The 25,236-nt window shown below is 36.4% G+C and overlaps 1 protein-coding gene across 1 annotated transcript; it reads right to left on the bottom strand.

Moving 5' to 3' along the window:
• Positions 1–23,958: 23,958 nt before the first annotated feature.
• LOC107952465 (uncharacterized) lies at positions 23,959–24,777 on the bottom strand. Its single transcript, XM_016887716.1, has one exon. It carries the CDS (start codon positions 24,775–24,777, stop codon positions 23,959–23,961), a length of 819 nt encoding a protein of 272 aa, XP_016743205.1.
• Positions 24,778–25,236: the final 459 nt, after the last annotated feature.

The following is a 25,236-nucleotide window of genomic DNA, read 5'->3' on the forward strand; positions in this document are numbered from 1 at the left end:
AGATTTTATTTATTATTAAATGCTAGTTTATGTCACAATGAGTTAAATGGCTTAGTGGTTAAGTGTGTGATTTGTTTAAAAAATGTCCCAAGTTCAAGCCCCCATAAGCACACCTTTTTAATTAAAATTTTTGACAATTTGAGCCAAGTATGAACACCCTTGTTGTCCAACTCTTGTTGCCATACTAGGGAAGATTCTTTCCTTGATTACAAGGTCAACATTCCCAATAGTTCTCCCATTTTCTCCTCATTTTCCTTCCTTTTTACCACCTTGGACACCACTTTTATCCTCATTTCTTCTCCACTCCACCACCACACAAGGCCGTTGCACCTCCATCACACCACCACCTCCCAATGTCGCCACTGCCATCATTGGCCACCACCAAAATTCTCTATTTTCTTTTTTTTGTCCTCATCTACTCGTAATCAATTTTTCTAAGCATCAAATTTTGATTTTTTTGTTTATTAAAGGGTTACTTCCCATTCTATTTTCTAATTTCTATTTTTCATCTTATTATTTTCTAATAGTACCAAATCCCCCTCTTTAATCGTTCATTGTGAGAAGTTGTGAAGCCCTTATCCTTTCGATTTTACAGAAATTCGTAAATCTCAGATCAGTACCCCACTGTTTGGAAAAGTGTAATCTTCTCTCTTAGAGTGGAAACAAAATTGTTGCTATTGGAATTGTGAGATCAGGTGTAGGGACCTATTTGATTTAAATAAATAATATTATAATTAATCAATATAAAATGTTTATACTAGAGAAATATTTAATTGATGCTTAAATAAGTTTCTAAAATGTGATATTAGGCGAATAAATTAAATATTCATCAGGATTGATAAAATCTGATAAAAAAGGAATCCAAGTAAGTGTTTTTGAAACTTCATATCTATGTTGTTGATATGTAATTTGGTGATTTTTCTGTTAAATGTGATAATATGTGATTCCTAATATTCATGATATGTGATTTATGGCGATTTGAACATGTATGTTTGATAAAAATGATAATGAACTATTGATGTTCTAATTCACATGATAAACCTGATAATATTCTAATATTCTGACTCGTATGTTAAGCATGCCATATTTCTTATTTTGATTTGCATGTTAAGCATGACACTATGATAAATCGTATTGATATTTGAATTCGCATGTAAAGCATGTCTATTGAAAATTTGTTCTGTATGGAATATCACATGCATGAGGTTGGAAAATATGTATGAAGAAAGTATCTGGTAGAATAATTACAAATTTCTTGTGACTTCACCACAATATTCTGTATCTGGCAGTATATCTGCAAATTATCTAGCTGCTCAACCACAATATTTTGTTTCTAGCAGCTCGACTACACTATCCGGTGGCTTGTCCACATTATTGGTGTGTTATTGGATGGACGAGTTCTAAGGAACTCATTATGGTGTGTAGCAGAGATGGGGAGTACCTGTTTTTGAAAATCTACACTGATTTATGAAAAAGTGTTTCATTGACATCGTCACTATGCATTCTGATAAATGTGATTTTGTGACTGAATGTTCTATATGTTTATGATATGTTTATGCTATTGTTGTTATGTGTTAAATCATGTTATTATGATTTGCAACCCACACAGGCTTTTTAAGCTCACTCCTTTAAATTCTGATTTTTCAGATAATAATTGAGGTTAGGATGGGCTCGATTATAGAGGTGCTCTTGGTTATTTTTCAGAAAACTATATTTTTGGTATTCTTTATTTTGGGATGTGTCTAATTGCTTTAGACTTTGATTTTGGACTTGGACTTTCTTTTGGGCTTTGGATTTATTGTGGTTTTTGGATGGTTTTGCATGAAGTTCGTTTTTAAACTAATACTTAAGAGGTGTTTATCAAATAATAATTAAATGATGAATTTTTCATAATAAGGTTAATCCAACTCAAAGATAGTTTTTTCAAACTTGATACTCTGTTTTCAAATTTCAATACTACTTGCTCACAAAACTGATGGTTTACAAGTTATTTATATCGACATTTTTAAAATGATGAACAAGTTTTGAAATGTATAAATTGTCCGCTACGATATTTTAACGAAAAACTACATTTTCTGAAAACTATCAATACTTGAATTTTTTTAAAAGATAGATGATTTCAACGAACTCATTCAAAAGGAAAATTATAGACAATATATGGCCTATTTTAAAACAAATCAAGATGACTTTTTAAAATTAAAGATGATTATTAGAAAATAGTTAAACAGTTTTTTGTGCCATTAGCTTGGAAAATGTAATATTCGAGATTCGACCATAACGTCTAGGTTGGGTTTAAGAGGTTACATTTAGTGGTATAGAGCCCAGATTAAAAACTCGAGCTGTGATATATTTTCAAAAATACATGTATATTTGTCAAAAATGGTATTTTGGGTAAAATCCATGACTTAGTTAAAAAAATTATTTTATTCTGAAAATCTGAGACTCTAAAGTTGGCCTAGATAAGTACTTCTGCCTTAGTGAATTCTTATTGTGAAACTATAGAATAATATAGATTATGAAACTTAGATACTAAAAACTATAGATACCGATACTATAGTGATGAAACTTAAGAATTGAAATATTCTGAATTGATAATAAAGGCTCATTTCTAATTGATAGATAAAATTGCATAAAACTTAAGAATTCGATAACAAAAGATGAGTACTCAAGGTGTTCGTACTAAGGGTATGAGAGCTCGAGGAGAGTAGGGTCTAGGAACCCAAATTGATTTCTTTACGTCACGAGTGCGCACACCTAAGCCCGTGACTGAACCCGAGCCAATGGCTGATCAGGTCGAGAATACGTATACTGTGGAGGAGGATTATTTGAAGCCTGTTGATGGTGTTGTATCGCAAACTATGCTTAGGGTACTACAACGTGTTGTTGGGGCCCAATGTGGATTTGAAAACTGTGGGACTATGACAGCCCTATTGTGACCCTAGTCGGGAAGTGGTTTCGGGACCACTAAACCGAGTCATAAAAATAATTAACCGTCATAATTGATGCTCATTATATGTACATGTGCATGTGTGAAAATTTCATGTTTGAATTTTGTTAATTGTAAGTGAATTTTATCAAATAGGACTTATGTGAGAAAATTTAGAAATGTGCTAGGCAAATGCAAAGTGGCCTATTAATGCATATTGTGAAAATGATGGGTTTGTATGTCAATTTACCCAAATTAAGGCATAATGGCCGGCCATGGTATGAGTGGAAACATGTCACAAACATGTTATGTTAGTGATGTATGTTAGGAACAATAAAATAAGGAGTATGGGTAATAAAGAAATGGAAAAAAGAAAGAATGTGTGTGATTGTTTCTCCCCCTCCCCATTGCCGTGAATGTAAGAAAGAAAACAAAAAAAAAGTGTCCATCTTTTTTTCATTTCTCTTGGCCGAATGTTCTAAGGAAGAAAGGAAACAAGTTGTGTTCTTTGGTTCTTCTTGGCCGAATTGAGAGGAGGAAGGAAGGAGTGAAGCAATCGGTCATCTTAGGTCGATATTAAGGTAAGGAAGTTGATACTAGTTCTTGAAATCCTAGTTGATTTTGAGTGAGATATCAAGTTATTGTTGGTAACCCATGTTGAAATTGTGATTTTGGAATAAGTAAGGTTTTCGGCTATGGAGATTAATAAGGGTGATGGTTGTGTTTCATGCTAAATCTAGATGAACAATGGTAGTTGCTTACATCTTGATGATTATGAGTTTCTTTCTTGGTTCTACCTTGGATCCATGAAGTATATTTTTATTTGGTGTTGTTGGAAGTACCGGCCATGTTATATCCATAAGTGTGATTTATGCTTATTGCATGGTAGGTAAGATTTATGTTTTGGATATATGTTTAAATTTGGTTATAATCAAATTTGTGATTCGGCTCTTGCACATATATATATATGATTGCACATGATATATTGGTATGACCTATATATATTATCTCAAGGTATATACTTACACATGATGGTGCTTCGGTTATGGAGTAAATGATGGATGCGTATTGAGTTATAATATGTAATGCATTAGTTAGTAAAATGTATGCCATTTACGTGTGGTATTAAGTATATAATCGGCCTCAACATAGACATGCATATTCGGCCATAGGAAGAAGATTGGTGTTGCATGTATTTGGTTAGAGGCAAGCATATTGATGCTTTTGTCTTGGCTTAGAAAATTCGGCCAAGGGGGAAATATTAGCTAAAATGTTGAGTTTGATTCATGATTCCATATATATATGTGACTCTAATGCCTAAAGTATATATCGGCTAAGTACCTTGAGGTTTTCTTTTGATGTTCGAATGAATTGTATTAAATTGCTTGATGTGATTAAAAATGCATATGACCATTGTATAGTTGAGCTAGAAGGTGGCCATATGACCAATCAAACTCCTTGTCATATTCCGCCATAAGCTAGCATAATGAGACTTTAATAAGTTAAATTTGTTTGAATTAGCTCAAGAGCTTAGAGGACCACAGTTGGATAAGGGAAAGGAAAAAGTTATCGAATAGCCGCTGAAAACGTTCGACCACATCCGAGGTAAGTCTTTGAGTAATGGAGCTTAAATTATGATTCGATTAGATCATGTCTTAAGTAAATCAAAATCATGCTCTTGTATGTGGCTATTGAGCCGAAAATGATAATGCTTGATAAGTGATTGCGTTTGAATTCCAGTTATGAAATTGGAATATAGATGTGTCATAATTTGTTGATATGTGTATGGATATTCGGATAATAACCGGGCTAAGTCCCGAAGGCATTTGTGCTAGTGACTAATTCCGGGCTAAGTCCCGAAGGTAATTGTGCGAGTTACTATAACCGGGTTAAGTCCCGAAGGCATTTGTGCAAGTTACTATGACCGAGTTAAGTCCCGAAGGCATTTGTGCGAGTTACTATGACCGGGCTAAGTCCCGAAGGCATTTGGGCGAGTAGCTATATCTGGCTAAACCCCGAAGGTACTTGGTTGGGAATGAGCGACCTTGCTGTAATAATTTCAATTAATACGCTCGTGAAATCCCAACGATGAGGTACGCTACGTATATGCATTTGAGTAATGATTCCGTTTAAATATTATTCGCTCAGTCGATTAATGAGTTTCCGGCCTTTGGCTAAGTTGATCTTTTGTATGAATATAAGGATTGGAATGTGAAGTAGGAATGATTTGAGAATATGTATATATGGAATTATCCGTTTAGTTATATAAATGCTCTACTTCAGTTGCGCTTAAATTCTTTGCTCAAAACTTACTAAGTATTTAATGCTTACTCCGTTTATTTAATTCTCTGTTTTATAGATTTTGGTTCTTCAGCTATCGGACTCGGGAATTTTGAAGTCGAAGTCGCCCACACTATCAAAGCCCCTTTTGGTACACTTTTGGTTGAACTTTGAAATGGCATGTATAGGACTACCCTTTTGTTGTTGGTCATGTACCCTTCGGTTTTGTGTAAATTTGGATAGCCATGCGAAAATGGCTTAAATATACTTTGATCATAGCATTATAATCGTTTTGTATGTTGTCCGTCGAGAGGTATGGAAATGTTGGTAACGGTTAGCCATGGGAATGGTTATTCATGATCACTTTTGGAATATGTATGACAAACCCTAGTTGATCCATGGAGGATCATGAAATAGGTAAAGTTTACCTTAAAAATAGATGCTGGCAGCAGCAGTGATGTGGATGTGAAAAATCACTAAAAATAGTAGGAATGGAATTAAATAGTGAACAAATTATGTAATCGAACCTTGATGAATCTATTTTCATAGGAAAGTAACGAAACGTTCATATGAAAAGTATATTATGAGATATTAAAGTTTTCGTGAGACAGGGCCAGAACGGTTTCTGGATCCCCTGATCTGACTTTGGAAATTCATTATAAATTAACCAGAGACATTTAGAAGTCATGCCATATATTTATAGATTCCACTTTGAGTCTAGTTTCTATAGAAACAAACGTCATCAGTATTGAATCCCTGTACAGGGAGATGTCCAAATCGTAATGCATGAAGGTCAGTGTAGTCGCACCCTGTAACAGGGGAGACTTTAACTAATAAACTGTACTAATTGGCCTGACCAAAAATTCTAGAAAAAAATATGTAGATGGACATATGAGTCTAGTTTCATGGGAAAATTACAAAACTGATTTTCGAGTTTTAGAGCTCAAGATATGATTTTTAAGGTGACAGTGACACAGTTAGCCAACTGCCTGGAAATTTTTAAAATGGACTGTAAAAGTAAATGAATTAAGTCGTTAGCACCTCGGGTTCGACTCTGGCAACGGTCTCGGGTACGGGGTGTTACAATTTTATTAGTATCAGAGTTACGGTTTAGTCGATTCTAGGACTACCGAAATGCGTTGGGTCTAGCTATACATGCCATTTTATGTGATTATTTGATAGTGTGGTGATTTCTGACATTTGCAAATGTGTTAATTTATAGTAATGGATCCCGATCGAGCGGTAGCTGATGATCTTGAGAGTGTAGCGCCTGCTCCCGCACAAGGGACAGCTCCGGCGGACTCTCATCCTATTGCTAGTAATCCGAATGATGAGGCTAGACAAGCTTTCTATAGCATGATGAATCATTGGTTCAACCAATACATTCGAACTAATACGGCTGTTCCACAACCTCCATTCCTGACAAATACCACCCCCGCACCTACAATACCTCCGGTAACGGACCAAATAAGGTCAAATAAGCCCCCAGTTGATAGAATCCGAAAACACGGGGCTACTGAATTTAAAGCTACGGACAGCGATGATGCCGAGCAAGCTGAATTTTGGTTGGACAACACTATCCAGGTACTCGACGAGCTATCTTGCACACCCGATGAGTGCCTAAAGTGTACTATCTCCTTGCTACGTGATTCTGCCTACTATTGGTGGAATACATTGACTTCTGTTGTACCTAGAGAGCAAGTAACTTGGGAATTCTTCCAAACCGAGTTTCGAAAGAAGTATATCAGTCAGAGATTCATTGACCAAAAACGGAAGGAATTTCTTGAACTCAAACAAGGTTCCATGTCGGTTACCGACTATGAACGAAAATTTGTGAGGCTTAGTCGATATGCGCGAGAATGCATTTCTTCAGAAGCTGTGATGTGTAAACGTTTCGAAGATGGACTGAATGATGACATAAAGATGTATGTTGGCATGTTAGAAATCCGAGAATTTGTGGTACTTGTCGAGCGAGCTTGTAAAGCCGAGGAGCTCAGTATGGAGAAAAGAAAAGCTGAGGTGGGAGCAAGAGAGTTTCGTAAGAGGTCTTCGGGGAAGCCCTTCCCACAGTCATCGAAGAAATTTAGAGATGGCTTAGGCCGGTCTAGAGACACTTCAGGCTTTTCTAGACGAGATCGCGATCGACCCCCTGTGAGTGCACGAGTCACTTCGGTCGCTAGTGTTGGAAATGATCGTCGGGACAGAGCGGAGTGCCAGTATTGTGGTAAATGGCATTCGGGGAGTTGTAGATTCCATGATCGCTCTGTTACAAGTGCGGATCAGTTGACCACTTCATTAAAGATTGCCCGAGGTTGTCTGAACAGAATATAAATCAGAGCGGGAAACCGGGTGCTACCACTGCTCGAGGTAGACCATCCAGAAATACAGGCAATGCTAGTGGTGGTCAGAGAGGATCTAGAGATGCTACGACCAGACCTGAGGCTCGTGCTCCTGCTAGGACTTATGCTATACGCGCACGCGAAGATGCTTCCTCGCCAGATGTTATTACGGGTACTTTTACTCTCTTTGATACTAAAGTGATTGCTTTGATTAACCCTGGTTCTACTCATTCTTATATATGTGAAACCTTAGCATCCAGTAAGACTTTACCTATTGAGTCTACTGAGTTCGTAATTCGGGTATCAAATCCCTTGGGTCGTTACGTGGTTGTCGACAAAGTGTGTAAGAAATGCCCCCTAGTAATTCGAGGTTCCTGTTTTCCGGTGGACTTGATGCTTTTGCCGTTTGATGAATTTGATGTTATTCTTGGTTTGGATTGGTTGACCGTGCATGATGCGGTTGTGAATTGCAAAAGCAAGACTATTGATTTGAGGTGTGCAAGTAACGAGATAATCCGAGTTGAGTCTACGGACTTAAAGGGGTTGCCAGCTGTAATATCATCAATGTTGGCTCAGAAATATGTAAAAAAGGGGTGCGAAGCATACCTTGCGTATGTACTTAATGACAAAGAGTTAGAAAAGAAACCCGAATCTATGCCAGTGGTTTGTGAATACCCGGATGTTTTTCTCGAAGAATTACCGGGTTTACCACCTGTGCGGGAGGTAGAGTTTGGTATTGAGCTTGTACCGGGGACTACGCCAATTTCGATAGCTCCGTATCGTATGGCACCAACCGAGTTAAAGGAGTTGAAAGCTCAGTTGCAAGAGTTGACTGATAGAGGTTTCGCTCGACCAAGTTTCTCACCTTGGGGTGCACCAGTATTGTTCGTGAAAAAGAAGGACGGAACCATGAGGTTGTGCATTGACTATCGCCAGCTGAATAAAGTGACGATAAAGAATAAATATCCGTTACCGCGTATTGATGATTTGTTTGATCAACTAAAGGGAGCCTTAGTGTTTTCAAAGATAGATTTAAGATCGGGTTATTACCAGTTGCGAATTCGAGATTCGGATATACCCAAAACTGCTTTCAGAACGAGATACGGCCACTACGAGTTTTTAGTGATGCCATTTGGGCTCACAAATGCCCCTGCGGTATTTATGGATTTGATGAATCGAATCTTCAGCCAGTATTTGGACCAGTTCGTAGTTGTGTTTATTGATGACATCTTAGTCTATTCAAGAGATGAGACCGAACATGCTGAGCACCTGAGATTAGTGTTGCAAATTTTACGGGATAAGCAGTTATATGCTAAGTTCAGTAAGTGTGAGTTCTGGTTAAGAGAGTTTAGCTTCTTGGGCCACGTGGTATCCGCATCGGGTATTAGACTTGACCCGAACAAAATTTCAGCCATACTTAACTGGAAGCCTCCGAGAAATATTACTGAGGTTCGGAGCTTTTTGGGACTTGCCGGTTACTACCGACGGGTTGTAAAAGGTTTCTCGATGATAGCCACACCGATGACGAAGCTACTTCAAAAAGATGTAAAGTTCGAATGGACGGAAAAATGTCAGAAAAGTTTTGATCAACTGAAAACTTATTTGACCGAAGCTCCAACCCGAATCAGGCAAAGAGTTTGTCATTTATAGTGATGCGTCCCTACTTGGGTTAGGTTGCGTATTGATGCAAGAAGGTCGAGTTGTGGCCTATGCGTCGAGACAATTAAAGCCACATGAGAAAAATTATCCGACCCATGATCTCGAACTAGCTGCCATCGTATTCGCTTTAAAAATATGGCGACATTACTTATTTGGTGAAAAGTGCCATGTATTTTCGGATCACAAAAGTCTCAAATATTTGATGACTCAAAGAGACTTAAATCTGTGACAAAGACGTTGGCTCGAGTTGTTAAAGGATTATGAGCTTGTCATTGACTATCACCCGGGAAAAGCTAATGTGGTTGCGGATGCCTTAAGTCGTAAATCACTGTTCGCTTTACGAGCAATGAATGTACACTTGTCTGTTCTACCCGACAAAGTTTTAGTAGCTGAATTAAAAGCCAAACCATTATTGATTCCTCAAATTCGTGAGGCTCAGAAGGTCGATGATAAATTGGTTGCAAAACGGGCTGAATGTGTTCCGAATGTGGAATCAGAGTTTCAAGTTGATGATGACGATTGCTTGAGGTTCAGAAATCGTTTGTGTGTTCCAAGAAATTCAGAACTTATTTCGATGATTCTGAACGAAGCTCATTGTAGCCGAATGTCGATTCACCCGGGTAGTACGAAAATGTACAGCGATCTGAGACGTCAGTTTTGGTGGCATGGCATGAAACGAGACATTTTCGATTTTGTTTCGAAGTGTTTAATATGTCAGCAAGTAAAGGCAGAACATCAAGTGCCTACGGGTTTACTTCAGCCGATCATGATACCTGAATGGAAATGGGATCGAGTCACGATGGATTTTGTGTCTAGGTTGCCATCGTCGACAAGTAAGAAAGATGCGATTTGGGTTGTTATTGATAGACTGACTAAGTCGGCTCATTTTATCCCCGTACGTACAGATTTTTCATTGGATAAACTAGCTAAATTGTATGTTTCTCAGATCGTGAGATTACACGGAGTACCGATTTCTATTGTGTCGGATAGAGATCCGAGATTCACCTCGCGATTTTGGAAGAAATTGCAAGAAGCTTTGGGTACCAAGTTGCACTTTAGCACCGCTTTTCATCCACAAACCGATGGTCAATCCGAGCGGATAATTCAGATACTTGAGGATATGTTGAGATGTTGCATCCTCGAGTTTAGTGGTTCATGGGAGCGGTATTTACCTTTGATTGAATTCGCTTACAACAATAGTTTTCAATCAAGTATTAAGATGGCACCTTATGAGGCTTTGTACGGGCGTAAATGCCGTACGCCATTGTTTTGGACCGAGCTCGGTGAAAGTAAAATTTTCGGAGTTGATTTGGTTAAAGATGCTGAACAGAAAGTAAAAATAATTCGTGAAAGTTTGAAGGCAGCATCAGATCGTCAGAAGTCGTATGCGGACTTAAAACGAAGAAATATTGAGTACCAGGTGGGAGACAAAGTGTTTCTTAAGGTTTCACCTTAGATGTGGATCTTTGGATTATAAATTAAGGATTATCCACTTTGAAATAAACAGATGTAAGCATCGTATTAGAACCGTGCTCAAAATCAAAGAGTTGGACAGTAGCCTCCATGAGGTCAAAGTCCGAATAAAGGTGGTAATGTTGTTGGGCAGAGACAGAAAGCCCATGGTCAGGGTGCTAACCAAGCTGACACTAGACAGCTTGCATTGGTCGCAGCTAGACACAGAGAGGATTGCGACACCATTTATGTCATAGATGGTACTTTTACTATTAATTATGTACCATATTTTGCTTTGATTGACATTGGATCAACATATTCATAAGTTTCATGCTTAATGGCTGATAAACTGGGAGTTGAAGTAAAGGATATTGTTAGCAATGTGATTATACTTAGTCCCTTAAGATAATCTATTTTTGTTAATAAAATGTATGAGTGGTATCTGTTAAAGATTCAATGAGAGGTATTTCCTGCGGGCTTGATGGAATTACCCTTTAGTGAATTTGATCTCATTTTTGGAATGGACTGGATGGTTGAACACCAAGTCAGTTTGGACTGTGCTACAAAAAGGGTTACATTGAAGACTCTAGTTGGGAAAGACATAGTGATGGTTAGGGAACATAGAGATTACTTATCTAACGTGATCTTCGCTCTAATGGTTAAAAAGTTGGTATGTAAAGGATGGGAGGCATATCTGGCTTACATTCTAGATACGAGTGATAATGGGCCATCTATTGGGAATATCTATACTGTGAGAGACTATCCCTATGTCTTTTTAGAAGAGTTACCTAGATTACCTCCTGAGTGTGAGGTAGAATTTAGCATTGATTTGTTGCCAGGAATAGCTCCGGTGTCTATTGATCATTATCGCTTGGCACCCAAAGAGCTAGTGGAACTTAAGGCACAACTGCAAGAGCTTCTGGATCATGGATTTATTAGATCGACACACCATGAGGAGCCCCAGTTCAGTTTGTTAAGAAGAAGGATAGGTCCATGAGTATATGTATCGATTATCGATAACTGAACAAGTTGACCATTAAGAACAGATACCCTTTATTGAAGATTGATGAATTATTTGATTAGTTCAGGGGTACAAAGGTGTTCTCTAAGATTGACTTAAGGTCTGTATATTATCAGTTAAAAGTGAAAGAGATGGACATTCCTAAGACCGCTTTCAGGACTCCGTATGGTTACTAAGAGTTCCTTGTGATGCCTATTGGTATCACGATTGCTTCACTAGCCTTTATGGACCTAATGAATTGGGTTTTTCAGCCTTACCTTGATTAGTTTGTTGTGGTCTTCATCGATGACATTTTGATCTACTCCAAGTCTGAAAAAGAGCATGATGAACATTTGAGAGTGGTTCTACAGATTCTTTAAGAGAAATAGTTATATGCTAGATTGATTAAGTATGAGTTTTGGATCCACAAAGTGATGTTTCAGGGACACGTGGTATCGGCTAAAGTTATCCGTGTCGACCCAAAGAAAATTGAGGCAATCTTAGACTGGAAACAACCTAAGAATGTTAGTGAAATTTGAAGTTTCTTAGGTTTGGCTGGTTACTATAGGAGGTTTGTGGAAGGATTTTTCTTATGGTGAAAAGTATATTATCTACACAGATTACAAGAGTCTTAAGTATCTCATCACCCAAAAGGAGTTGAAATTGAGACAAAAGAGATAGATTAAGCTGTTCAATGATTACGATTATACCATTGTGTACCATCCGAGAAAGGTAAATATTGTTGTCGACACACTGAGTAGAAAGTCGATGATTGATTTGAGGACAATGTTCGTAAAATTAAGCTTGACAGATGATGGAGGTTTACTTGTGGAGTTGCAAGTAAGGCCTACCTTAATGGATGAGATTCAATCGAAGTAATCTATTAATAAGTCTCTGGCGCCTCGATTCAGATAGGTTGAGGAAGGTACGAATTCTAATTTTAGCCTTAATTCTATTACAGTTTTATACTTCCATGAGAGATACTGTATGCCCGATGATCGAGAGTTGAGGTAGTCTATACTTCGGGAAGCGCATAGTAGCCCATACGCTATGCATCCTAGAAGTAATAAGATGTATCAAGACTTGAGAGAATTTTATTTGTGGCTAGGGCTTAAGCGTGATGTAACCAAGTATGTGAGTAAGTGTTTGACATGCCAGCAAGTTAAGGCTGAGCATCAGTTTCCCTCGGGTCTGTTAAAGCCTATTTAGATCCCTCAGTAGAAATGAGAGCGTGTGACCATATATTTTGTTAGTGGGTTACCCTGGATACCTGCTAAGAAAGATTTAATTTAGGTTATAGTGTATCGACTGACCAAGTCAGCATATTTTCTACCTGTCCATACCGATTACTCTTTGCATAAGTTGGTGAGATTGTATATTTCCAAGATTGTGAGGCTTCATGGTGTACCATTTCTATCATTTTTTATCAGGACCCTCGATTTACATGTTGATTTTGAAAAAAGTTGAATAGGCTTTGGGAACTCGATTGAATTTTAGTACAGCTTTTCACCCCCAGTCTGATGGGCAATCTGAGCGGGTTATACAGATTTTGGAGGACATGTTGAAGGGTTGTGTGATTGACTTCAATGGAAGTTGGGAAGAACACTTGTTTTTAGCCGAGTTTTGTACAATAACAGTTTTTAGTCGAGCATCCAAATGGCTCCTTACAAAGCACTGTATGGTTGTAAGTGTCGTACACCTCTGTGTTGGAACGAATTTGGAGAAAATAAAGTATTAGGCTTAGGTTTGGCATAAAAGATGGAGAATATGGCAAAACTAATTCAAGGTCAATTGAGAGCAGCATCTAATCGACAAAAGTCTTACGCCAACTTAAAGCTGAGAGATATCAAGTTTAATGTTGAGGATGCAAGGGCAAGCTGAGCCCGAGGTTCATTAGACTGTATAGAGTTCATAAGAGGGTTGGACCGGTGGCTTGCAAATTAGAGTTACATTTGGAACTAGACCACATTCATGACATGTTCCATGTTTCTATGTTGAGGGGATATCATTCTAATCCATCCCACATGGTTCCGATCGGTGAGGTCGAGGTGAGACCAAGTTTAACTTATTAAGAAGAGCCAGTACAGATTATGGACCGCAAGGTCAAGAGATTGAGGAGAAACCAAACTCCTCTAGTGAAGTTCTTATAGCAAAACCATGGTGTTAGCGAAGCCACTTGGGAACCTGAGGATTCGATACGTCGCCACTACCCTCACTTGTTTGGACGAGGTGAATTTTGAGGACAAAATTTAATTTAAGGGGGGTAAAGTTGTCATGTCTTAGATTTTATTTATTATTTAGCGCTAGTTTATGTCACAATGAGTTAAATAGCTTAGTGGTTAAGTGTGTCATTTGTTTCCAAAATGTCCCAAGTTCAAGCTCCCACAAGCACACATTTTTAATTAAAATTTTTGACAATTTGAGCAATGTGTGGACACTCTTGCCATCCAACTCTTATTACCATACTAGGGAAGATTCTTTCCTTGATTACAAGGTCAACATTCCCATAATACTCTCCATTTTCTTCCTTTTTACCACCTTGGACACCCTTTTATCCTTATTTCTCTTCCACTCCACCACCACACAAGGCTGCCGCACCTCCACCATATCACAGCCATCAGCCACCACAAAAATTCTCTATTTTTCTTCTTTTCTCCTTCTCTACTCGTAATCAATTTTTCTGAGCATCCAATTCTGATTTTTTTTGTTTATTTAATGGTTACTTCCCATTTTATTTTTTATTTTCTATTTTACATCTTATTATTTTCTGATAGTGCCAAACCCCTTCTTTAATCGACTCATCGTGGGAAGTTGTGAAGCCCTTATCCTTTTAATTTTATTGAAATTCGTAAATCCCAAATCCGTACCCCATTGCTTTGAAGAGTACGTTTGTTAGTCAATTAAGATTCAAGATTCGATCTCCTCCCTTAGAGTGGAAACAGAGTTGTTGCTATCGAAATTGCGAAATCAGGTATGGAGACCTATTTGATTTAAATAAATAATATTATAATTAATCAATATAAAATGTTTATATTGGAGAAATATTTAATTGATGTTTAAATAAGTTTCTAAAATGTGATATTGGGCGAAGACATTAAGTATTCATAAGGATTGATAAAATTCGATAAAAAAGGATTCCAAGTAAGTGTTTCTGAAACTTCAGATATGTGTTGTTGATATGTGATTTGGTGATTTTTCTTTTAAATGTGATAATATGTTATTCTTAATACCCATGATATGTGATATATGGAGATTTGAATATGTATGTACGATAAACATGATATTGAAATATTGATATTCTGATTCACATGATAAACATGATAATAATCTAATATTCTGACTCGCATGTTAAGCATGTCATATTTCTGATTCTGATTAGCATGTTAAGCATACCACTATGAAAGTCGTATTGAGATCTGAATTTGCATGTAAAGCATGTCTACTGAAAATCTATTTTGTATGCCATATCACATACATAGGGTTGGAAAATATGTACGAAGGAAGTATCTGATAGTATAACTGCGAATTTCTGGTGGCTTAACCACAATATTCTATATCTGGCAGTATATTTGCAAATTATATAGTGGCTCAATGACAATATTCTATTTCTAGTAGCTCGACTGCATTATTCGGTGGCTTGTCCATATTATTGGTGTGTTATTGGATGGACGAATTTTAGGGAACTCATTATGGTGTGTAGCAGAGATGGGTAGGACTTATTTCTGAAAATCTGCACTGATTTTTGAAAAAGTGTTTCATTGACATCATCACTATGCATTATGATAAATATGATTTTACGACTCATTGTTCTGCATGTTCATGATCTGTTTACACTATTGTTGTTATGTGTTAAATTATGCTATTATGATTTGTAACCTACACTGGGCTTTTTAAGCTCACCCCTTTAAATTCTGATTTTTCAAATAATAATTGAGGTTAAGATAGGCTCGGCTACAGATGTGCTCTCGGTCATTTTTCAGAAAACTATATTTTTGGTATTCATTATTTTGGGATGTGTTTAATTTCTTTGGACTTTGGTTTTGGACTTGAACTTTCTTTTGGGCTTTGGATTTATTGTGATTTTTGGATGGTTTTGCATGACATTCATTTTTAAACTAGTACTTAAGAGGTTTTTATCAAATAATAATTAAATGATGAATTTTTCACAAGAAGGTTAATCCAACTCAATGATAGTGTTTTCAAACTCGATACACTATTTCCAAAACTCAACACTACTTGCTCATGAAACTGATGGTTTACAAGTTATATTATATCTACATTTTCAAAATGACGAACAAGTTTTGAAATATATAAATTGTCCGCTACGATGTTTTAATTGAAAACTACATTTTATGAAAACTATCAATACTTGAATTTTTCTAAAAGATAGACAGTTTTGGCGAACTCTTTCAAAAGGAAAATTATAGACAATATATGGCCTCTTTCAAAGTAAATCAAGATGATATTTTAAAATTAAAGACGATAATTAGAAATTAGTTAAATGGTTTTCTGCGCCATTCACATGGCCAATGTGATCTTTAAGATTCGGTCATAACGTCTAGGTCGGGTTTAAGAGGTTACATTTTGCCCTTTTAGAAGTTCTGTCAGCTCCCAAGTGTTGCTTCTTTCTATTGAGTTAATCTCCACTTTCATGGCTTTTTGCCATTTTTGTTCTTTGACAGCTTTTTGAAATATAAGAGGATCACAATATGCAAACAAAACAAAATGGGCAATTTTATCATCATCACCAGATAATATATCTCCACTTACATAATTGATCATCCAACTAGTCGCTTTCTTGGTTGAAGATTCATGGATGGCTACATCATTATCTAGTTGATTTTCACAAGAAAGATGCGTGTGATGATCAATTATATTTGAATTTGACTCTTGAGTTGCAACTTCAATTTTATCTTTATCACTATTAAAATTTGTGGGGATTTCTTATTTTTTAACATCATTTTCAGTCTAATTCCATGTAGCATTTTTATCAAAAATGACATCTCTGTTGATGATGATTTTTTTAGTGAGCGAATTGAACAATTTGTATGCCTTGGTTGTCTCACTTACACAAAAAATTACATTTTTTGCCCTTATCATCAAGCTTTCTACTTTTCTGATCCAAAACATGTACATACGCGACACATCCAAAAGTTTTGAAGTCATCTACGGCTAGTTTTCTACTGCTCCATGCTTCCTTCAACATCATGTTTTGAATAGAAAAGGTGGGACTTCTGTTCAAAAACATGAATGCTCCAGTTTATATCTTTTGCCTAGAAAGTCTTCAAAATATTCCCCTTTTTCAACAGGCTTCTCACCATGTTGAGAATAGTTTGATTTTTCCTTTCTGATACATCGTTTTGCTGTATTGTGTATACAATGGTGAGTTTTCTTCGAATGCCTTGTCTAGTGCAAAATGTCTCAAATTCCTTTGAGTTCCTACATGATCAATTCGCAATGTCTTAATAAAACTCTTTGTTTCATTTTCAACTTGAGCTTTGAAGCTTTTAAATACCATGAGAGCTTCTAATTTATCCTACAAGAAGAACACCCATTTTTTTCTGACTATAATCGTCAATAAAAGTGATTAGATATTGCTTCCTCCATTTGATGTTGGATTAATTGGTCCACAAATGTTAGAGCGAATTAGCTACAACACTTTATTTGTTTTCCCCAACTTTCCTTGTGGAAACTGAGATCGGTGTTGTTTGCTAACAACACATTCCTCGCATATTGGATCAACTGGAATAGTGATTTGAGGAAGTCCTATCACCATATTCTTCCATTGGAGTGTTTTTAGTCCACCAAAATTTAGACGACCAAATCGAAAGTTCCATAACCATGATGGTTCATCTACTTTGGCTTACAAACAGGTTTGAACACTTTTTATATGTAATGGAAACAATCTATCCTTTGCCTCTACCTTGAAATGAATCTTGATCATTCATATTGTGTTGATGATATCTGCCACCATCTTTATTGCCTCGACCTCTTACTCTAGCACCTCAACCTCTTGACTAGGTGAAGACACGTGATTTGTAAAAGCTTTCAATGCTTGCTCCTCCTTTTCCTATTGAACTATTTTCTTCTCGTGAACTAATAGAGAGCCTTACAACTGATCAAGAGAAAAAGTGTCAAGATCTTTTGATTCTTCAATAGAACAGACCACATATTTAAATTTTGGTGTCATTGATCGCATAATTTTCTCAACCACAGCCACTTCCTCAATCTTTTCATCATGGATTCGCATTTTGTTGATTATTGCCATTGTTCTTAAGAAAAAAATAGAAATTGATTCTTTAGTCTTCATCTGCAATTTTTCGAATTCGGATCGTAGAGCTTGAAACTATTGCCTCTTAATACTACTTGACCCTTGGTATTTCTTCTTCATATGGTCCCAAATGTGCTTAGAGGTATCTTTATAAAGAATTGTCTCCAAGATTAAACATTCAATAGCATGAAACAAGTAGTTTTTGGTATTAAGATCCTTCAACTTCATTCCCTCTATTTCTATGTTTGACATTGTTGCTGTGGACTTTGGCATGCCATTCGAGATAACTTGTCAATACTATTTTTATCTTAGAATATTCTCCATTAGCATGCTCTAGTGATCATAATGACTAACAAAGTGAGGTATTATTAGTTGCATGAAATTTTTAGACGCTATTGAATATGAAAAGCTACTGCCTTTTATATATATATATATATAAAACTTGGTTCAAAACCACTGTTAACTGAGAGTTTTTGCTAAAATTGAATAAAGGACTTTAATAAAAAAATAGAGTTTAAAGGAGAGGAAGTTAAACTGTATATATATTATTCATTAAATAACAGCCTTTATATAGGTAATTTTAATAACAAACTTCTCCTAAAATTAGGAAACAACCTACAAAAGAATAGGAACTACCAAAACAAATTTCTTATTTTTAGAAAAATATATTAACAATTCAAAGGTTGGGATCCTAGTCAGAAATTAACTAGAGTGAGCTTGGTCATTTGTATTTTGTTTATGAATTTCATTAAAACCTGGGTTTTTTACTATAGTAGCAAAGAGGGAGAAGGACAGGGGTAGAGGGAGAGACGGTAAGGGAGGTTTTTATTTATTTATTTAATATTAACATAATTATTTCTATTTAAATATTAATATTAATATTAATATAAAATTTAAATTTATTATTATATTTTTTGAAAATGCTTATGTATTTTTATATATTTTTTAATTTTTTTTAGAATTAGGATCAAATTGAGAATATTTGTAAATTGTTTAATTTTCTAAAATTATGACTAAATAGATATAATATATAAAAGTCGAGGGTTAAATTTGTTATTATACTGACTTTTAACCGCCACATCAGCTTGCCATTTGTGATTTTAACGAGAGTGACTAAAATGACCAAACTATGTAGCATGAATGTTTAAATTGCAAACTTTTTATTTTAGATGCTTAAATTGAAATTTTTTTGATAGTTAGATGATTATTTGTGTAGTTTACCCTATTAGTTAGTAGATGTCATGCTTGTAAGGGCAATATGTTGGCATAATGATAAGTTTAATCATTAACGCTTATATTTTTATCAATCTAGTCCTTACTTTTCCTCAAGCTAAATTTGATCTCAACCTTTTTTTAAAAAAACTTGAATTTAACCTTTTAAAAAGAGTCGATGTTTCTAACGGAAGTATTGACTAAAACATTAAATTCTAAAACATGGTAGCCTACATAATCTTTCACGTGTACTTCATGCTATATTTTAAAAAGTTTTATCAACTTTTTATTTTATTTTATTTTATTTTATTGAATTTTTTATATTTATAAATTGTAAATTATTTATTGATGTGACATATAAAACAAATAATACTATGTCAATATGAAGTAAACATAAACTGTTACATGAGTTGCCACATCAACATTATTAAAAAGATAATGTTTTAATTAGTATTTTTGTTAAAATTAAATAATTTGACTATTTTCAAAAAGGAAAACTAATTAAATTGAACAAATATGTAAATATTGAAAAATAAAGTTATTATGCATAATGAAGTTGAACTTTGAACCCAATTTGAATGCTATTGATGGGGTGTGCGCCTCCTAAGTTAAAATCATTAATAAAGTAGAGCTGTGATGATGTACTATAATCGAGCTTTGCTCCATATTTCCCATTAGATTCGCTGCTGAAAACAACTTCCATATATGAACAAATATTCACTATTTTCTAGTAGAGTTATATTTAGAATATAAATTTTATTTTTATAAGAAAAACCGATCAAATTGATGTACTTTTTTTAAGTATTTGCCAATCAATTCCTGTAACTATTAAGAAATATTTTAAATGAAAAAAGAAAAAAGAACCTTTTTTTAAGGATACTTTATCTACATTATAATGAAATTGTTGATCGAATTCATTCACTTAACTCCTAAAGCTGGAATAATGTAATTAAAAAACCAAAATATTAGAAAATTATTTAAAAATTTAAAATTAAAGGTATTTATTTTTAAAAATCTACTCATATTTTATTTTATTTTTTAGAGTGTAATTTTCATATTTACTCTTGTTTTTCATTTAAGCATAAAGCATTAACCTTTTTTTTTTCATTTTGAACCATTATAATGTATATAATAATTTTAAATTTTTTTTCATTCATTTAGTGACATGTTGTTATATTACAGCAAGAAACTAACAAAACAACTGGAATTGCATTATTCAAGAAGAATACTTTTTCTCAAGTTCATCAAATACATTGACTGCTCAGTTCTTTATATAGCAACGTAAGCTAACAGACTACTAGCTAACAGACTCCTAACAGATAACCAACTGTTAACTAACAACTAACAGCTTCAACCGATTCATTAATTACTCTAACATTCCCCTAGTTTCATTGACTTTTGATCATTGTGTTCACTAAGAGAAAGGACTCGAAGACTATGTCGAAAAGATGCAAACTGCTTAGCTGTAATAGGCTTTGTGAGGACATCAGCTATCTATTTAGCGGATGGAACAAAATTGATCTGAAGCAACCCAGCAAGAACTTTCTCACAAACAAAGTGATGATCTATCTCAACATGCTTCATCCTGGCATGATGTGTGGGATTTGCAGCCATTGACACTGTAGAAGTATTGTCACACCAAACTATTGGCAGTTGGGATATTGACATACTCACTTCATCCAATAACTATTTGACCCATAACAACTCAGACACACAGTTGGCTAGACTGCGGTATTCTGCTTCAGAGGAGGACCTAGACACCACTGCCTGCTTCTTTGAGCACCATACACACAGCGTCAGAGTAGCAGACCAATTCACGCAGACCTTTGGAGAAAAACAGGCCATGATCCATGGTGCCAACCAGATATCTTAGCACACGTTTGACTGCTTTCCAATGAGTGTCACCTGGGGAATTCATATACTGACTGAGTTTATTAACGCAGAAAGATAGATCAGGATGCATAATGCACACATATTGAAGCATGCCCACTATACTTCGGTACAAGTGGATATCAGCAAACGGAGGGCTGCCATCTACAGCAACTAGTTTGGGAGTGCTCACCATGGGCGTAAGATGGCTGTTGCACCTACCATTCCAGTTTTGAGAAGTAGCTCAGTGATATATTTCTTTTGACTAAGCATTAGCCCCTGAGGTGTGCGTTGGACATCAATCCCTAAGAAAAAATTGAGATCTCCCAAGTCTTTAAGAGCAAACTTAGTGTGAAGATGGTGTACCACAGCTTTGATATCCTTACCAGAACTGCCTGTGAGAACTATATCATCAACATATGCCATGAGCAACAAGTAATTCCCTGCAGATACTCAAATAGACAGTGAAGGATCAGCTTTGAAAGCTCGAAAACCAAGTTGATCAACAAGATACTGCTTAAGAGTTTGAAACCAAGCACGAGGAGCTTGGCGGAGGCCATAGAGAGCTTTGTTCAACTTGCATACAAGCTTCTGCCCAATTTCATCTGATACTTCAAAACCAGATGGTTGCTCCATATAGATCTCTTCAGTTAACTCTCCATTAAGAAATGCATTATTCACATCGACCTACCTTAGCGACCAGCCCTGCATAATAGCAAGAGCAAGAACTGTTCGAATGGTTGTTGCTCGAACCACCAGGCTGAAGGTGTCACAAAAGTCAAGCCCCGCATGCTAAGAGAACCCTTTTGCTACCAAACAAGCTTTATACCTGTCAATTGACCCATTAGCCTTTGTTTTGACTTTAAACAACCATTTGCACCCTCGTCTATTTTCTGGTAGAGGACAAAGGGTCCATATATTGTTGTGAATTAAAGCTTGCAGCTCACTATGAACAGCTACCTTCCAACACTCAGAAGTCATTGCTGCATAAATGTTGATAGAAACATCACCGGAAGAACAAGATACTATGCTCAGATATGCCTTGGGCTTAAAAATCCCAGCTTTACTCCGAGTAACCATTGCATGGTGTTAACTGGTATAGGAGGAGAAGATTGTGGTGGATCGGGTGAAGAAGAGCTAGGGGGTTAGATGTAGGTGGAGTAGGCATAGCCTATGCTAGACTAAAGGAGTTGGATGAGTAAGTTGGAGTAATAGGAGAAACAACAGAAGGTGAGCTAACACATAGAACTAGCCTTGAAAATAAGACAAGGAGTTTGGAACTAGATGATGGATTGGCTACGGATGGGACAGGTGAAGAGATGATGGTTTTGTAGGGAAAGACTGTCTCATGAATGGTAACATGATGGGATATATAGAGTCGACCAGCAGTGTCTTGACACCGGTACCCTTTGTGTAATGGGGAGTAACCTAAAAACAAACATGGGGTTGACCAAAACTACAATTTGTTCGTATTAAGGGGTCTAAGGTTAGGAAAGCATAAACAACCAAAAGTTTAAAGAAACGAATAATCGGGTTGTGTCTGAAACAGTTTCTCATATGGTGAAATGTTACCTAAGGGATAAGAGGGTAACCTATTTATCAAATACACAGCACTGCAGAAGGTATCATTCCAAAATGCTAAAGGCATAGACGCATGAGCCAACATGGACAGACCTGCTTTAACTATCTGTCTGTGTTTACAATAAACTATACTGTTTTGTGCAAAAGTATAAGGACAAGTGAAACGCTGCACAATTCCTTGTTGAGCTAAATAACCTTTTAACTCCTGAAACTCTTCTCCCCCATCTGTTTGTAAGGTTTTAAGTTTGTAACCAAGAACTCTTTCAGATTGTCGATGAAACTGTGGAAACACACTGAGCACATCTGACTTCTTCTTCAAAAAATATACCCATGTATATCGTGTATAGGCATTGGTGAAAGCAACATAAAACCGATAACCATTAGACACAATTAGAGCTGCCCCCCCCAAACATCAACAATCACCAACTGAAGAGGCGAGGTATACTCAGTGGACGATTTAGAAAATGGAAGTTTATGCTCTTTACCCAAGTGACAAGCAATACAATCAAGAGAATCTTTATTAGCATCAAACTGTATATTACAACGTAGAAGAGCCTTTGTAAGTATAGCCTAATAGGGATGCCCTAACTTAGAATCCAAAACACTAAGCAGTACCAATGTATTAGCTGTGAAACAGTGAGCTTGTCTCGGGAATGAAGTGACCTTGACAGGACTATGTAAGTGTAGTTTGTATAAACCATGATGCACTGAGCCTTGTAAAAGAATCTCTTTGGTTTTCAGATCACGAACTTGGCACTATATAGGAAGAAACTCAAACATCACCTAATTATCTCTTGTAAACTTTGACACAGACGAGATTTTTAGTTATGCCAGGTGTAAGCAACAAAGACCGCATGTATAAGGGTTGAGAGCGAGTAAGTAAAGATGATTGACCAGTAGAGAGAACAGGAAGTGCCGAACCGTTGCCTACATACACCTTACTTGGACCATTGTAGGAGGTACTGTCACCAAGCACAGTAGCAGAATGTGTAAGGTGATGCGTGGCGCCAGAATCAGGGTACCAAGAGTTATCACCAATCGTGTCAGGAGTTGCAACATACACCTTGGACTGTGGTGCAACAGATGATGGCACACTGACCTGTTGTGAAGAACTACCAGCAAACGGGTTAGTCTAAGTAGTTGATGAAGGAAGTGTGAAAAACCAACCTGGTGGAGGATATGGGAGAGTTGGATGAGGCATGGGCATAAAAGATAGAGCCCAAGGCGCAACAGAAGGTCCTGCGCCAAACATGCAGATATTCGCTTGTGGGAGAGGCCTATAGTTTTCGCTTTTATAGGAGGCATAAAACCGATAGTAGCAGCGATCGATAAGGTGACCAGCTTTCCCGCACAACTGACATTGAATGCGTTATGCAGAAGATTGACCACGTCTACGGCTCCGAGTAGTTGAGGAGGGATGATAAGCTGGGGTAGAGTTACTTTTAACACTACGATCTGGAGGTTGATGAGAGACCATATTAGCAGAACTAGATGCATCACAAATGGTAACATGCTGCTGAGCTTCAGCATCAAGAAGCATGGTAGTGACACCCTGCACGTGGTATGGTACTTGACTGGTTGTGATAATAGTAATAACAGACTCATATTCTGACGAGAGACTGTTAAGAATTGCAGTCACATGTTCATGTTCACTGATCACCTCACCGCAACTATCAAAACTATCACAGTACCCTTTAATTATCATTAAAAATTCTTTCATGTAGAGTTCACCCTTGCGTTGAGAATGCAAGGCCCTTCTATAGAACATCAACCTAGAAGTAGTTTTACTGCCATACAAGTTTACTAGTGCATTCCAAATTTGAGCGCTTGTATTCATACCAATAAGATGAGGAAGAACTGTTTGACTGACCGAAGAAAGAAGCCACGACACAAGAGCACTGTCTTGTTGTTCAAAATGCACAAACTCTGGATTCTCGTGAAGCACACCATGTTTATTTGAAACATGCTGAGTAGGAGGAAACGTTCGGGAGTCCAAGAAGCTCTGAAGCTTATATGTTTTGACTGTGAAAAGAATCTGTTGACGCCATAGGAGATAATTATTATCATCAAGAAGCACACTGATTTTCTTGGTAGATAAGAACCAACTGTCAACAACCCCGTCAGTAGCAGTGGAGGCCATCACCGGTGAAGTAAAATGCACAGCAGATTGACTAAACGGAAGATCCATAAAAACAACAAGAAATCATAGAAAAGAACTCCAAGAAAGGATGGACATCTGATACCATGTTATATTATAGCAATAAACTAACAAAACAACTGGAATTGCATTATTTAAGAAGAATACATTTTCTAAAGTTCATCAAATACATTGACTGCTCAGTTCTTTATATAGCAACGTAAGCTAACAGACTACTAGCTAATAGACTGCTAATAAAGAACCAACTGTTAACAAACAACTAACAGATTCAACAGATTCATTAATTACTCTAACACATATCATAATTTAGTAAAGGTTTAGAACTTTCAATTTCGAAATGTGAAGTTCTTCTAAGGAATTTTAAAATTTGATGTTAAAAACTTTAAATTGGTTTAATTCTAATGTCGGGTTTTTGCAATAAAAAAAAGGTTTATATTTTATTTTTGGCATAAATATGAAATTGGCCCCTAAAATCATGCCCTTTTTTTT

The sequence above is a fragment of the Gossypium hirsutum genome, chromosome A02 (assembly GCF_007990345.1).
Source record: "Gossypium hirsutum isolate 1008001.06 chromosome A02, Gossypium_hirsutum_v2.1, whole genome shotgun sequence".
NCBI lineage: Eukaryota > Viridiplantae > Streptophyta > Magnoliopsida > Malvales > Malvaceae > Gossypium > Gossypium hirsutum.